This window comes from Scyliorhinus canicula, chromosome 4, assembly GCF_902713615.1.
Source record: "Scyliorhinus canicula chromosome 4, sScyCan1.1, whole genome shotgun sequence".
In the NCBI taxonomy this organism is placed as follows: domain Eukaryota; kingdom Metazoa; phylum Chordata; class Chondrichthyes; order Carcharhiniformes; family Scyliorhinidae; genus Scyliorhinus; species Scyliorhinus canicula.
The window spans coordinates 66,237,820-66,252,986 of NC_052149.1; the positions used below are offsets into that span (position 1 = coordinate 66,237,820).

Sequence of the window (15,167 nt, forward strand, 5' to 3'; positions counted from 1 at the left end):
AAGGACAAACCTTCTGTAGTAATTTAGTAAGCCTATGGAAGATCGTAAAGTGCACGTGCCTCAGTAATGACTATGACTTTCGAAAGAGACTTATGCAGTGCCTTGGCATTGATGCCGACTCAGATATTCAATTGAAGATTGGAAAAATTCACATTTCTCTTTTTGGACCCATAATCCATAATATTCTAATCTCCAGAGTGTGGCATCTGGGTTGTGAACATGTTCTTCCTCGTTCTTCCCAGGAACCAAGATGTCACCCAGGTAACATTGGACTACATCTAATCTGCTTAAGATTTGGTCCATAGCTTGTTGGAACAGCGCTGGCGCCGAAATTATGCCACATGGACATATTATCGAAATAACCCTTTGTGTCACAATCGTCAATAACTTGTGAATCCTGATCTATGTTAATTTGAAGATATGCTGGACTGAGGTTGATTTACTGAAATGTTGGCCTCAGCCAACCCAGCGAAAGGGTCATCAGTTGAGGTCGAGGATACAGTTCTGCACATAGTACGGGATTAATAATGACTTTAAAATTGCCACAATTGCGTACAGATTGATCTTTTTTCATCACGCCCAGTGACCCTGCTGCCAGGTTCAAGGACTGAGATTCTGACCAGCTGTTCTAATTATGCCTCTGTTATAGATCTAATTGTGTACGGCAGTGATTTAGCCTTTAAACACCTTGCCTGACTTTCTTCCTTGATATTCAGTTTTACTGAGGTATCCTTCATGTTTCCCAGCTCATCATTGAAGACAATAGCACGTTTCTTCAAGATTTTGGTAGACTTTATTCAGAATCTGTAATGAGATTTACCTCTGCCCAATTTAATCTGATCTTTTCCAGCCAAGTTATTTTCATTAGTGCTGGATAATTTCCTTGGACTGCGTGCGAGGAAAAATCTGCCATATGTCCATTTAATTGTACTTTTACATCAATACGGCCCCTCAATGGAGCCCTTTCTTCAGTACAGGTTTGTAACACTATCTTTGAGGGTTGGAGAGCAATATGTCAGAACGTTTCTTGATAAACAGTCTCTGGCACCAGCAAGATGGCTGCCCCATGTCCACATCCATCTTCCCGACTGTGAAGAGATCCAGTATTGGTTTGTTGCACTAACAATAGCTGATACAGAGGCGAGTAGGATGCTGGCTCATCAGCTCCGTAAGCGGGATGCGGCTGAGGAGATTGCTGGAGTGAGAGACAAGAGTAGGAATGTGGTGCGGAAGGGGGTAGAGGTGAATGAGGTCTTCAAGGACTTTTACGGGGAACTGTACCGGTCGGAGCCAACGGGGGAGAGGAGGGGAATGGAGAGGTTCCTTGACAGGCTTTCTTTCCCGAAGGTGCAGGAGGAGAAGGTGGAGGGGCTGGGTGCGCCGATTGAGCTGGAGGAGCTAGTTAAGGGGATCGGGCAGATGCAGCCAGGGAAGGCACCGGGGCCGGATGGGTTCCTGGTGGAATTTTATAAAAAGTTTGTGGACCTAGTAGGCCCCTTGCTGGTGCGGACACTCAACGAAGCGTGGGAAGGGGGGACTTTGCCCCCGACGATGTCGCGGGCGCTGATCTCGTTAATTTTAAAGAAGGACAAGGACCCCCAGCAGTGTGGTTCATACAGGCCCATATCTCTCCTCAACGTGGATGCTAAGGTGCTGGCAAAAATCCTGGCCACCAGGATAGAGGACTGTGTGCCAGGGGTTCTGCACGAGGACCAGACAGGTTTTGTGAAGGGAAGGCAGCTGAACACGAATGTGCGGAGATTACTGAATGTCATCATGCTGCCGGCGATTGATGGGGAGGTAGAGATAGTGGTGGCGCTGGATGTGGAGAAGGCCTTCGATAGAGTGGAGTGGGGGTACCTATGGGAGGTGTTGGGGAGGTTTGGATTTGGTGAAGGGTTCATTAGATGGGTAAGGCTGCTATATGAGGCCCCGATGGCGTGCGTGGCCACAAATAGGAGGAGGTCGGCGTAGTTCTGGCTTTACCGAGGGACCAGGCAAGGTTGCCCCCTGTCCCCCTTGTTGTTTGCACTGGCAATCGAGCCGCTGGCGATGGCGTTGAGAGATTCAGAGAGGTGGAGAGGCTTGGTGCGAGGTGGAGAGGAACATAGGGTGTCGTTGTATGCCGACGACCTGTTACTGTATGTGGCGGACCCGGTGGGAGGGATGCCGGGAGTGATGGAGTTGCTAGCCGAGTTTGGGACCTTCTCAGGTTATAAATTAAACTTGGGCAAGAGCGAGGTGTTTGTGGTGCACCCTGGAGACCAGGAGGAAGGAATTGGTAGGCTCCCGCTTAGGCGGGCAGGAGAGAGCTTTAGGTACCTGGGGGTGCAAGTGGCCAGGGACTGGGGGACTCTCCACAAGCATAACTTTACCAGACTGGTAGATCAGATGGAGGAGGAGTTCAGGAGGTGGGACATGCTGTCGTTGGCGGGGAGGGTACAGTCCGTCAAAATGACGGTGCTTCCGAGGTTCTTGTTCCTTTTTCAGTGCCTGCCCATATTTATCCCCAGGGCCTTCTTTAGGAGAGTGACCGGCAGTATTCTGAGCTTTGTGTGGGCACATGGGACTCCGAGAGTAAGGAGGGTGTTCCTGGAGCGAGGAAAGGATAGAGGCGGGCTGGCGCTGCCCAACCTTCTGGGGTACTATTGGGCAGCCAATGTGTCAATGGTGCGTAAATGGGTGATGGGAGGGGCGGCGTGGAAAAGAATGGAGATGGCGTCATGTAGAGGTACGAACCTGGGTGCCATGGTAACGGCACCGTTGCCGCTCTCCCCTAAGAGGTTTACCACGAGCCCGGTGGTGGCGGCGACCCTAAGAATCTGGGGACAGTGGAGACGGCATCGGGGGGAAACAGGGGGCTCGATGGAGGCTCCACTGGGTGGCAACCATCGGTTCATCCCGGGGAACACGGATGGGGGATTCAGGGGGTGGCAAAGGGCGGGCATCAGCAAATTGAGGGACCTGTTTATTGGCGGGAGGTTTGCGGGCCTGGGGGAACTGGAAGATAAATTTGGCCTTCCCCAAGGGAACATGTTCAGATACCTGCAGGTAAAGGCATTTGCTAGGCGATAGGTAGAGGGATTCCCTTTGCTGCCCTCACAGGGGACGATGGACAGAGTGCTTTCGGGGGTGTAGGTAGGAGAGGGGAAGGTGTCTGACATCTATAAGGTAATGCAGGAGGTGGAGGAGTCGTCAGTGGAGGAGCTGAAGGCTAAATGGGAGGAGGAACTCGGGGAGCAGATAGAGGACGGGACTTGTGTGGAGGCCTTGGAGAGAGTCAACTCTTCCTCCTCATGTGCGAGGCTTAGTCTCATCCAATTTAAGGTGCTGCACCGGGCCCACATGTCCGGGACTAGGATGAGTAGGTTCTTCGGGGGTGAGAACAGGTGCACCAGATGTTCGGGGAGTCCTGCGAACCACGCCCATATGTTCTGGGCATGCCCAGCACTGGAAGAATTCTGGAAGGGGGTGGCGGGGACGGTGTTGAGAGTGGTTGGATCCAGGGTCAAACCAGGGTGGGGACTCGCGATTTTTGGAGTTGCGGTAGAGCCGAGAGTGCAGGAGGCGAAAGAGGCCGGTGTCCTGGCCTTTGCGTCCCTAGTGGCCCGTCGAAGGATTCTGTTACAATGGAAGGATGCAAGGCCCCCAAGCGTGGAGACCTGGATCAGTGACATGGCGGGATTTATAAAATTGGAAAAGGTCAAATTTGCCCTGAGAGGATCAATACAAGGGTTCTATAAACGATGGCAGCCTTTTCTGGACTTCCTGGCTCAGAGATAGGTAACTTGGTCAATAGCAGCAGCAACCCCGGGGGGGGGGGGGGGGGGGGGGGGGGTGCATTATTGTAGTGTTTATTCTGTAACTTTATAGTGTGTTAATTTGCGGCGTTGTTAAAATGCTGGGTTGTTCATGGGGATGGGGCGAATGTATATGATTGTTAATATTATTGTTATTTTCGGTATTTTACTAAGGTGCATCAATGTTGTATAAAATCAAAATTTTTCAATAAAAATTATTTAAAAAAAAAACTATAGCTGATACATTTAATGATAGTTCATCTTCAGACTGTGAAATGAGTTTCTTCTCTTGTGTTTTTTGTACCATGTGGGCACCTTTTCCTTGATTCAGCTTGCTATTTGTTTTATTCGGCTTTTGCTTCCTGACACTTTTTCCCTAAAGCTTGGTTCTTTTTCCAACAAGTGTCCCTGTTCAGTTGCAAGGCTGCTCATGAGGAAACACTAAAAACACTGAGTACTCATTAATTTACGGGTGTGGGTTTCGCTGGCTAGGCCAGCATTTATTGCCCATCCTTAGTAGCCCTTCAGAAAGTGGTGGTGATTTGCCTTCTTGAACTGCTGAAGTCCTTCAGATGTAGCTACGCCCACTGTTAGAGAGGGAGTTCCAGGAATTTGTCCCAGTGACAGTGAAGGAACGGTGATATATTTCCAAGTCAGGGTGATGAGTGACTTGGAGGTGAACCTCCAGGTGGTGGGGTTCCCAGGTATCTGCTGCTTTTGTCCTTCTGAATGGTCGTAGGTTTGGAAGGTGCTGTCTAAGAAACCTTTGAGTTGCTCAATGCATCTTGTAGATGGTGCACAAGGCTGCCACTGTTCGTTGGGGCTGGAGGGTTTGAATGTTTGTGGAAGGAGGAGCAATCAAAGGGGCTGCTTTGTCCTGGATGTTGTCGAGTCTTGAGTGTTGTTGGAGCTGCACTAATCCAGTCAAGTGGAGAGTATTGCATTACATTCCTGACTTATGCCTTGTAGATATAGATGCTGGACAGGCTTTGGGGGTTCAGCTGACTTTTCCAGCTGTACCAGATTCCTTCCATACGGAAAAATGGCAGATGCATTTGGCATCGTGGGACCGTTTGATGAGAATACACAGCAATGGAGCTCATATACAGAACCATTCGACTATTTTGTTCAAGCTAACAAGATAACAGCAGATAGAAAAGTCCCAATATTCTTGAGCTTAATATGGGGGGTGTGTGGCATTGAACTTCCCTAGGAATCTAGTACAGCTGGAAAAGTTAGTGTCAACACTACTTTATATGACTGCCAAATGGCCGATAACAACGTCACACCATCGTTCTGTAAAGTGTCCCTGTTCAGTTGCAAGGCTGCTCATGAGGAAACACTAAAAACACTGAGTACTCACAAATACAAGTCTTTTAAGTCTGTGGCTTTGTTTGGATTAAGATGGAGGGCATATTGTTCGTTGTGATCAGGTATTATGCTATGGAAACATGAACTAATATCCTTAGCATTTTATGAATTGTGCCACTGCCTTTAGTGTTTTGGTTGTAGAGTGATGAAAACAATCAACAGGTTTTTGGTTCCTGAGTGTTGTGGTTCTGACTTTTGTTTGAAAAACCTTGTTAGTATAATGAAGATCTTTTAATTGTGAAGATGAAACACCTTTTCAAATTTTGTGGTTTCGCCTGCCTTTTTGAAATATTCCAGCAGTCTTTATGAAACATGAATGATTTATTGCTGCAGTTCTTTTGATATGCTATTTATAGAGAAGAATGCTTAAAATGTAGTTGAACACAGTACTTCACAAGTAAAGGTAACTGCATTATTCAGTAGAGTACTGGTCTCCTTCACAGTGGAGGTAATGCTCCAGGATGCTATTTAAACAAGGTATATATTCACTGACATTTTAGTCTCCTTTTAGTTGTGTAAAGCATGACAAATACTAGACATTGTGGTGATTAGAGCTGGATATTCATCAATGGTAAGAGCAAAAATACTGCTGTTCTTTGACAATGTTTTCTAACTGTTGATGGCTTACAGAAAACTGGTTTTGGCCAGATTGTTGAGTTCCTGGAAAAAGCTTTGACTGGTGCACTTTATTAAGCAGCAGGCATGTTGTGTAAATAGGGAGCAAAAGAAGACAGCAGCATATTATTTCATTTTTTTACTCTAATGGAACGCGAGCATTGCTGGCAAGGCCAGTATTTGTTATTCCTGCAAATGGGAAAGGTGGCCAAACCATGGCTTATGAGAGTAATTGGAGATAGTATTAGATTCAAGGAAGAGACCTACAAATTTCCCAGAAAAAAAACAACAGACCTGAGGATTGGGAACAGTATAGAATTTAGCAAATGAGAGCCAAGGGATTGATTAAGAAGGGGAAAATAGAATACGAGAGTAAGCTTGCAGGGAACATAACTGACTGTAAAAGTTTCTATAAGTATGTGAAGAGAAAGTTGGTGAAGACAAATGTCAGTCATTTGCAGTCAGAAACCAAGAACATTTTATAATGGGGACCAAAGAAATGGCTGACCAACTAAATACTTATTTTGGCTCTGTGTTCACAAAGGAGGACACAAATAACATACCAGCAATGTTGGGGAACACCGGCTTTAGTGAGAGGGAGGAATTGAAGGAAATCAGCATAAGAAGGTAATTGGGTTTGGGGGAATTGATTGGATTTAAGGCTGATAAATCCCATGGGCCTGATAATCTACATCCCAGAGAACGGAGGAAGTGGCCTGAGAAATATTGGATGCTGTAGTGGTCATCTTCCAAGTTTCCATAGACTCTGGGACCGTTCCTGTGGATTGGAGGATAGCTAATGTAACCCCACTATTTAAAAAGAGAGGTAGAGAGAAAACAGGAAATTATAAACCAGTCAGCCTGAAATCTGTAGTGGGGAAAAATCTAGAGTCCATTACGAAAGATTTAATAGCAGTGCACTTGGGGAATAGAATCATAGATTTTACAGTGCAGAAGTAGGCCATTCGGCCCATCGAGTCTGCACTGGGAGCAGTGGCAGAATCGGACAGAGTTAGCATGGATTTACAAAAGGGAAATCCTGCGTGACAAATCTATTGGAATTCTTTCAAGGATGTAACTAGTAGAGTTAATGAGGGGCAGGGAGTGAATGTGGTTTATTTGGACATTCAGAAAACTTTTGACAAAGTCCCAAGTAAGAGATTATTGCGTAAAATTGAAGGATATGGGATTGCGATGGATCGAAAACTGATTGGCAGACGGGAAACCAAGAGTAGGAATAAACAAGTCTTTATCCGAGCGACAGGCAGCTACTAGTGAGGTACCACAAGGATCATTGCTGGGTACCCAGATATTCACAATATATATTAGTGATTTAGATGAGGGAATTAAATATAATACCCCCAAACTTGCAGATGACACAACACAAAACTGGGTGGGAGGGTGAGATGTGAGGAGAATGCAGTGATGCTTCAGTGTGATTTGGATAAGTTGAATGAGTGGGCAATACATGGCAGATGCGGAAAAATGTGGATAAATGCAAAGCTATCCACCTTGGTAGCAAAATCAGGAAGGCAGATTGTTATCTGAATGGCTATAGATTGAGAGAGGGGAATGTGCAACGATTCCCGTGTGTCCTCTTGTGCCAGTCACTGAAAGTAAACATGCAGTTGCAGTAGGCGGTAAAGAAGGCATATGGTAGCTGGTCTTCATAGTGAGAGAATTTGAATACAGGAGCAGTCTTGCTGCAATTATTACAGGGCCTTGGTGAGACCAGACGTGGAATATTGTGTGCAGTTTTGGTCATAATCTGAGGGATCTCATCTGAAGGATGTTATTGCTCTAGAGGGAGTGCAGTGAAGGTTTACCAGATTGATTCCCGGGATGGCAGGGCTGACGTATGAGGAGAGATTGAGTCAGTTAGGATTATATTCAATGGCGTTTAGAAGAATATGGGGGGATTTCATAGAAACATATAAAATTCTAACAGGATTAGACAGGGTAGATGCAGGAAGGATGTTCCTAATCCTGGGGAAGTCCAGAACCAGGGGTCATAGTCTGAAGATACAGGGTAGACAATTTAGGACTGTGATGCAGAGAAATTTCTTCACCCAGTGAGAGGTAAGCCTATCGAATTCACTGCCACAGAAAGTAATTGAAGTCAAAACATTGTTTGTTTTCAAGAAGGAGCTCGATATAGTTCTTGGGGCGAAAGGGATCAATGGATATGGACTTGGTGGGTGGGCTATTGAGTTGAATGATCACCCATGATCATGAATGGTGGAACAGGCGCTAAGGGCTGAATGGCCTTCTCTTATTTTCTAGGCTTCTATGTTTGTTGCACATTCCTAATTGCCCTGGTAGGCTATGCCAAAGGGCAGTTATGGGTCAACCACATTACTTTGGATCTGAAGTCACATGAAGGCCATGCAAGGTTGGCAGATTTAATTTCCTTAAAGACTAGTTTTCAAATCCAAAGAAATTCAAATTCCACCACCTGCCATAATTGGTTTTGAACCCAGGTCGCCAGAGCATTATTCTGGATTCCTAGTCCAGTGACATTATTACTCTGCCACAATTTTCCGCCTTAACGTCTATTATATACATGTTACTGTTATGATAGACTAGTAGGTAAGCATAATACCGATTGTCACATTGGATGACATGCATTGATATGCATTTCCTCTGACCAATATTCTGCTGTGTCGATGTTTTATACGTGTGGGTTAAGTTCAAAGTCTATATTATTGGCCTGGGATCTGATTCCCATCTGTACTTTGTTTCTCAAGTTGGCAAATTTTCTTTGGTTTCATTTGGATAATCTTATTTAAGCTGGGTGTACGCTGATTAAAATGACTTGAAAATTTACTTCTGATACTCCATTTTATTGTGCCGATTGCATCGAATAAACTTTGAATTAATATCTGATTTTTAAAAAAATTTAGAGCACCCAATTATTTTTTCTCCAATTAAGGGGCAATTTAGCATGGCCAATCCACCTAACCTGCACATCTTTGGGTTGTGGGGGTGAAACCCATGCAGACATGGGGAGAATGTGCAAATTCCACAGAGACAGTGATCCAGTGCCGGTAATCGAACCCGGGTCCTCAGTGCCACAGTCCCAGTGCTATCCACTGCGCCGCATGCTTCCCAATATCTGATTTATGGGAATGTGTGTGTGTGTCTGTGTGTAAGGGTGTGTGTGTGTGTGTGTGTGTGTGTGTATGTGAAAGTGGGTGTGTGTGTATGTGAAAGTGAGTGGGGGTGTGTGTGTGGGTGTGAGAGTGGGTGTGGGTGTGAGAGTGGGTGTGGGTGTGAGAGGGGGTGTGGGTGTGAGAGGGGGTGTGGGTGTGAGAGGGGGTGGGTGTGTGTGTGAGAGGGGGTGGGTGGGTGTGTGAGAGGGGGGGTGGGTGGGTGTGTGAGAGGGGGGGTGGGTGGGTGTGTGAGAGGGGGGGGTGGGTGGGTGTGTGAGAGGGGGGGTGGGTGGGTGTGTGAGAGGGGGGGTGGGTGGGTGTGTGAGAGGGGGGGTGGGTGGGTGTGTGAGAGGGGGGGGCGGGTGGGTGTGTGTTTTAATTTTGGTGTAAGAAGTTGCAATTAAAGTAGTTTTTATAATTGCCAAGTTTTGTTATCTATTTAAAACCAGAATAACCACATATTTGTAGACAAGTTGTCACTTTAATGTGCAAAGTTGAGGATTCTTTTATTTCTGAGGACTGCAGCATTTTGCTCAGCACTTTCATTGCTTGGCGTAGAGAATAGCAGTTAAGGTTCCTCCAACTGCATTTACAATATTGGTCCACTCCAAGCTTAAAAAAACATTTCTGCACGAATGTTACGATTCTGACATTTTTCTATTTCTTACATGACCAATATGTGCCCACTGAATGAGATTGGCAGTTATTGCCAAATTAGCAGTTAAATGCCGTGATGCCATGGCTTATGGCACCTATATTGTGACTACCCAAGTGCTTAACAATAGAATTTGCAATTAAAGACCGAAGAAATTTTCATCCCCATTATGTTAGGTTCTCAGCACTCAACCCACTGCATTATCTATTTTTCCAGAATATAAAGCAGATATGGAGCGAAGAATTTGAATTAATTTAAGCAAGCACTTTTTAATTAAGTTATTTTAATGCTCTTTTTATAGTTTGCGTTTCTGAATGTTTTAGTCCTAAAACTGAAATTTGTTCTATCCTTTTAGTGGAATCTAGTCAAAAGACCTCGTTTAGTGACATTCCAAAGCTCAGTGAAGATCTCCTTGCAGTCCAGAAGGACCTTACCAATATAGACACTGGAGACCAAGGGATTAGCAAAATATGGACCAACATCACAGAGCTGAATAAGCAAGTAAGCAAAGGAGATCTTATAATTCATCAGTATGCCATATTGCAGAATGGAGAAAAAACAGGCTGGAAGAATTTAAATGTTGAACAAGAACAATATTCAATTATATGAACAAGGAAAGTGTTGGAAGTCTGAAATAAAAACAAGATGCTGGAAGTACTCAGCAGGTCGGGCATTATCTGTGGAGAGTGAAAAGTTTAACTGTTTCAGGTCAGTCACCTGAACTGCTATGATCAAAGGGTCATCAGTCTGAAATATTCGCAGTTTTTTTCTGCACAGATGCTGCCTGACTAGCTGAGTGTTTTCTACGCTACTTTATTTCAATTATATGGAACTTTATTCAATACATTACTCACTAACCATGTGGCTAATTGGATTTAATAAGAAATCAAAATGAGTTATAGATATTATTATTGCGCATGTAAGCTCAAGACTTTTTTTTGCATGCTTTATGCATATGTACTTTTTGTCCATTTATTCGTGAAATGGAAGGGTGGAAAGTAGAAAATGCAAGTGTTTTTGATTAATATGAGAGTTTCGGTTACTGAATGGTGATTGATAGTAAGTAAATATGCACAAGTGAAATTTATTTACCTGTGAGAGTATGAGAGGCCTTTTTTAAATTAGTGAACAGAGCTGAAATAGTTTCACCATAACCACATCTAAGTCAATTTCTATTGGACAATACTGATCTGGAAAACTTGAAGCAAGATGTTTATATAGATGCATCGAATGTTGTTACACATTTCTAAGTTATATTTAAATAAATCTATCTTTTTATATTTGAAAACTTTGCCAAGATTCTGCTATGTCTGCTTTTATTCAAGTCAAATAAAATTAGTTCATAACCCATTTAAATTATCATGGTATATTTGTTACAGACTGTTTGTTTTTTTGTACATTTTGGTTTCTGAAGGTGACTGCTGAAGAAAACCAAATATGTTGTTTGTGATTTCTATTCCTATATTTTGACTTAACAGATTAGGACAATTAAATAAGCTAGTATGCTGTTGAGCTATATTATGAAATTCTGTGAAGACACTATTGCTAATATGATGATCTACAAAATCAGCCCACAGGGTAATTAGGTGTACTAAATTTCAAGATCAGTATTGGAATTGCATGTATTGGAATTCTCTTGAATTTTGATAGGTAATAAATGGAGTAAGAATACAAATAATTTAACGTTGGATGTGTTCAAAATAGCCAATCTTTTTGAAATTCTCCAATCAACTTTCCACTTACAGTTTTGTGGCACAGTGGTTGGTACTGTTGCTTCATAGCGCCAGGGACCTGAGTTTGATTCCCGGCTTAGGCCACTGTCTGTGCGGTGTTTGCACTTCCTCCCCGTGTCTACGTGGGTTTCCTCCGGGTGCTCCGATTTCCTCCCACAAGTCCCGAAAGACTTGCTTGTTAGATGAATTGGACATTCTGAATTTTCCCTCTGTGTACCCGAACAGGCACCGGAATGTGACGACGAGGGGATTTTCACAGTAACTTTTCATTAGTGTTTAAGTCTACTTGTGACACTAATAAAGATTATTATAATGCTTTTAAATCTGAAAGGGTTGTAAATTCAGCATTTTCTGTTTAAAGGAATGTACCAGAAAGCAGATTTGATTTCAGTGTTTAAACATTCTGGCATCTTAAAAGTTATTTAAAAAAAATCTAACTTCTCAATTCAACATTGAAGTTTTCCAGCCTCTGATCTCCTGCAATGAATTTACCATGCAAATATCTTCTCCATTTCAAAATGTTTTTTGGGATCTGGTGGCTCAAAAATACAATAAGAAAATAAGTGTTTGCAAAATGGGAGTTCTCAGTGAACATCTCTATATAATAGTAAGTGGAGGGATGTAGAGGATGCTTGGGGTAAATGCATAAGAGCCCAGAATCTGGAGCGGGCTTATGGATTGTAGCTGATCACAATTAGCAAGGTGAGGCTATGAAAAGATGTGGCGCAGAATAAGGAAGCACACCATTTATGTAAGTTGGTTGTTTTTGTTTCTCCTGTTTCACTTTGACATCCACTGGTATATGGACTTTCTCTGCTAAAGATAGCTATAGATAAGTTAACCAGTTGTGTGTGCATGTCAGCTCAATTATCAAATTACTTATTTAATCCATTTAATAACTACTATATAGAAAATATTGGCAGAAATCTTTATTGCAAAATCGTGAAGTAATTGGTTAAACTTAATATAGTTCAATTTAGAACTGTCTGCGGTAAAATTATTCATGAGATTCACCCTTATTTTCATAAATATCTGGCATTGAGCGCTGTCAATTGCTGGAACCTTCCAAGCACTCTGATGCTGCAGAAGCCACCTTGCCCTGTGCATGTTGCCAACATATGAAATTTCACGCCTCTGTCAATGGAAAAGGATCATGGGATAGCAATGAGCTAGGAAACCAAATAACCAAAATGAATTGAAATAACATCCTTCTGGCAAGTCTTCAAAATGTAACAATCCAAGGTGAAGAAAGAAAAATTGAATGCTGGAGGGGATGCAATATTTGGCTCGCTCTTTTGGCATAGTGAATGTATAATGATCCTTTTTAAAAATAAGAACAGCTGATACAAGTACCTTCTTTGACCTTAATTTACAAGTTTTACTGTGCTAGTTTCAAACATCAAAACCCCAGATAGTACAGGGTAATAGATCCTCTGGCTGAACTCCTCCTCTTCTAACTTTCTATGTTGCCTATTTTTACAATTGCAGAATGTCCAAATCAAATAGTTATCCTGTTTTCAATCATTTTAAATTCAACTGCTTAAACAGGAAGCAAAGACAATGGCCTGAATTTTGTTGTAATATTAATAGAGAGATTATCAACATTTGCCATTTTTATATGGTTTATCTGACATTAACAATCAGACACTAGAAGTTAAATGTGGAAATCCAGCAATTGCAGCCACTTGTTCTGTTCCTCCACAGGGTGTGCTGTTGCAGTCTTCAAATCAATAATAGCGTGAGCTTGGTGCATTGCATATTAGTTCACAAAGGCCCTTTTGGAGAAGGAAATCTGCCAACCTTACCTGGTCTGGCCTACGTGTGACTCCAGACCCACATTATTGTGGTTGATCCTTAACTGCTGTCTGAAATAGCCTAGCAAGCCACTTTGTTCAATGGCAATTAAGGATGGGCAACAAATATTGGCCTAGCCAGTGACGTGCACATCTCATGAAAGAATAAAAGTTCCACATTAAAATATGGTTGTGCTGTTAGGAGTGAGTTTTCAATAGCAAAATATGCGAGGGTTACTGTGGAGCAACCTGTTGGAACCTGTAAAATGTATTTTTTAAATGTGGACTTTTATTTCCTCAGAAGAAAATTAACATTGGCAATTTAAAAAGAAAATTCAAATCTCTTTTCACTCTTCCGCCATCCCACCTGTATTTTTCAATCTTTATTTCATTTTCTAGAGTTCCCACAAGTCTTGGAAAAGCCACTTTTCTATGCCTGGAAAAGTCATGGAAATTTCAAAAAAGCCCAAGTCATTGAAAAATTATGGAAATATATGAAGACAAGCATGAGACTTTTCTGGCTTTAGGTGGAATTTCAAACTTTCAATGTTTTTCCATTTTCCTGTAATTGTTTGCTTTGCTTCATATGTTCTGAATCCAGTACAAGTTTTGTTCTCCTGTCTGATCGCACTTGTTGCCACTGCTGATTGGCTGCTTTGGAAACTACCAAAACAACAGCAGTCATTGGCTGAGTAGTTGTTGCCACATTTCCCCATCCTCCTCTTTTGCTTTCCTTCTTTGAGCAGAGGTGTGTTTGTTACTATCAGTAAAGATTATCTGGCAGAGGACTTGTGTACCTTCTACAGAGCATGCACAGAAAACAAGGTAATGCAGAACAGGAAAAGTCTTTTTATTTTAGTAAAGGTACAGGAACCTTGATTTGCCTTTCAAACTAATTTATGTTTCTTGCTTTAACCTTCGTGGTTTGGACTCTGCCTTTCTCAATTAGATTCTTCAGTCTGGTTGATTGAAAAGCATTGTTATTTCTTGATCTAATCCCACACCACCCATCCCCTATGGTCACAGCGCTAAAACATATGCCAGACTAGGGGAAATCTTCACACCCATGTAAACTGATCAATTGTCAGCGAGGTGATGGTGAGCACTATACTTTGCTGCTCAGTGTAAAATCTGGCCATTGATTCTGACACTAATCACTTAACAAAAGTAAGACAGGCCTGGCTTGTATCTGTTGGACTTTCGAATAATAAGAGGTGATTTGGTTGTAACATGTAAGATCCTGAGGGATCTTGTCAGAGTGGATGTGGAGAGGATGTTCCCTCTTCCGGGACAATCTAGAACTATGGGGTCACTTTTTAAAATAAGTGAATGCCAATTTAAAATGGAGACGAGATGAACTTTTTCACTCGGAGGGTTGTAACTCTTTGGAACTCTCCACGAAAAGATTGCAGAATGTCAGGAAACAGAGATACTTGTAAGTAATCTATTTGTATTGTTAGATATTAGAAATAAGGTATAGATTTAAGTGAGTTTAATGTAGTGTTTTTGTATAAGGAAGTTAGATTCATGCTAAACCATAGAATTCCTACAATGCATAAGGATTTGGCCCATCAAGTCTGCACCAATCCTCAGAACTAGGAAGCTAGAGAGGGAACAGCTCTCTCAAATCTGCTAGAAAAGTAGCAATACCATGGTGTAATAGGTAAGAAAGCTCATTCAGAAGCTGAAGGACAGTTCGTTCTAGAAACTAGAGAATAAAGAGAAGTTTCCAGGAAGACTGAATTAACAAAAAATCAAGAGGAATTGCCATTGGAACAGGATACTGTTCATTGAAGTTAAAGTCAGAGCTGAAAAGTGCAGACCTAGTGGAGTTAGCTCGTGAAAAGCCAGTGATACCTGAAGCACTCCTAAGGTTGATGATACTTTACAGTCTGTGATGTAAAAGGGTGAAGCAATTAGTGACTGGACCCTGAGAGATTGTTTGAAAGCTCCTGGCGTTTTAGAATAGAATAGAATCACTACTGTGCAGACAAAGAAATACTGAAAGAAGAATTGGAAAACCTGGAGGCAAGTCCTTGCTGCAAAAC

General features: G+C 42.6%; 1 protein-coding gene across 5 annotated transcripts in view; it reads left to right on the forward strand.

Moving 5' to 3' along the window:
• Positions 1–15,167, forward strand: part of efcab14 (EF-hand calcium binding domain 14) — a 113,258-nt gene that overhangs the window by 20,732 nt on the left and 77,359 nt on the right. For all 5 annotated transcript variants that reach the window (XR_005460341.1, XM_038794387.1, XM_038794389.1 and 2 more), the window contains exon 3: positions 9,949–10,094. Coding sequence is in view for 4 of the 5 variants with exons in the window: in XM_038794387.1 (XP_038650315.1) it covers positions 9,949–10,094 (146 nt within the window). In the remaining variant the exon portion in view is untranslated. The remainder of the gene's footprint in view (positions 1–9,948; positions 10,095–15,167) is intronic.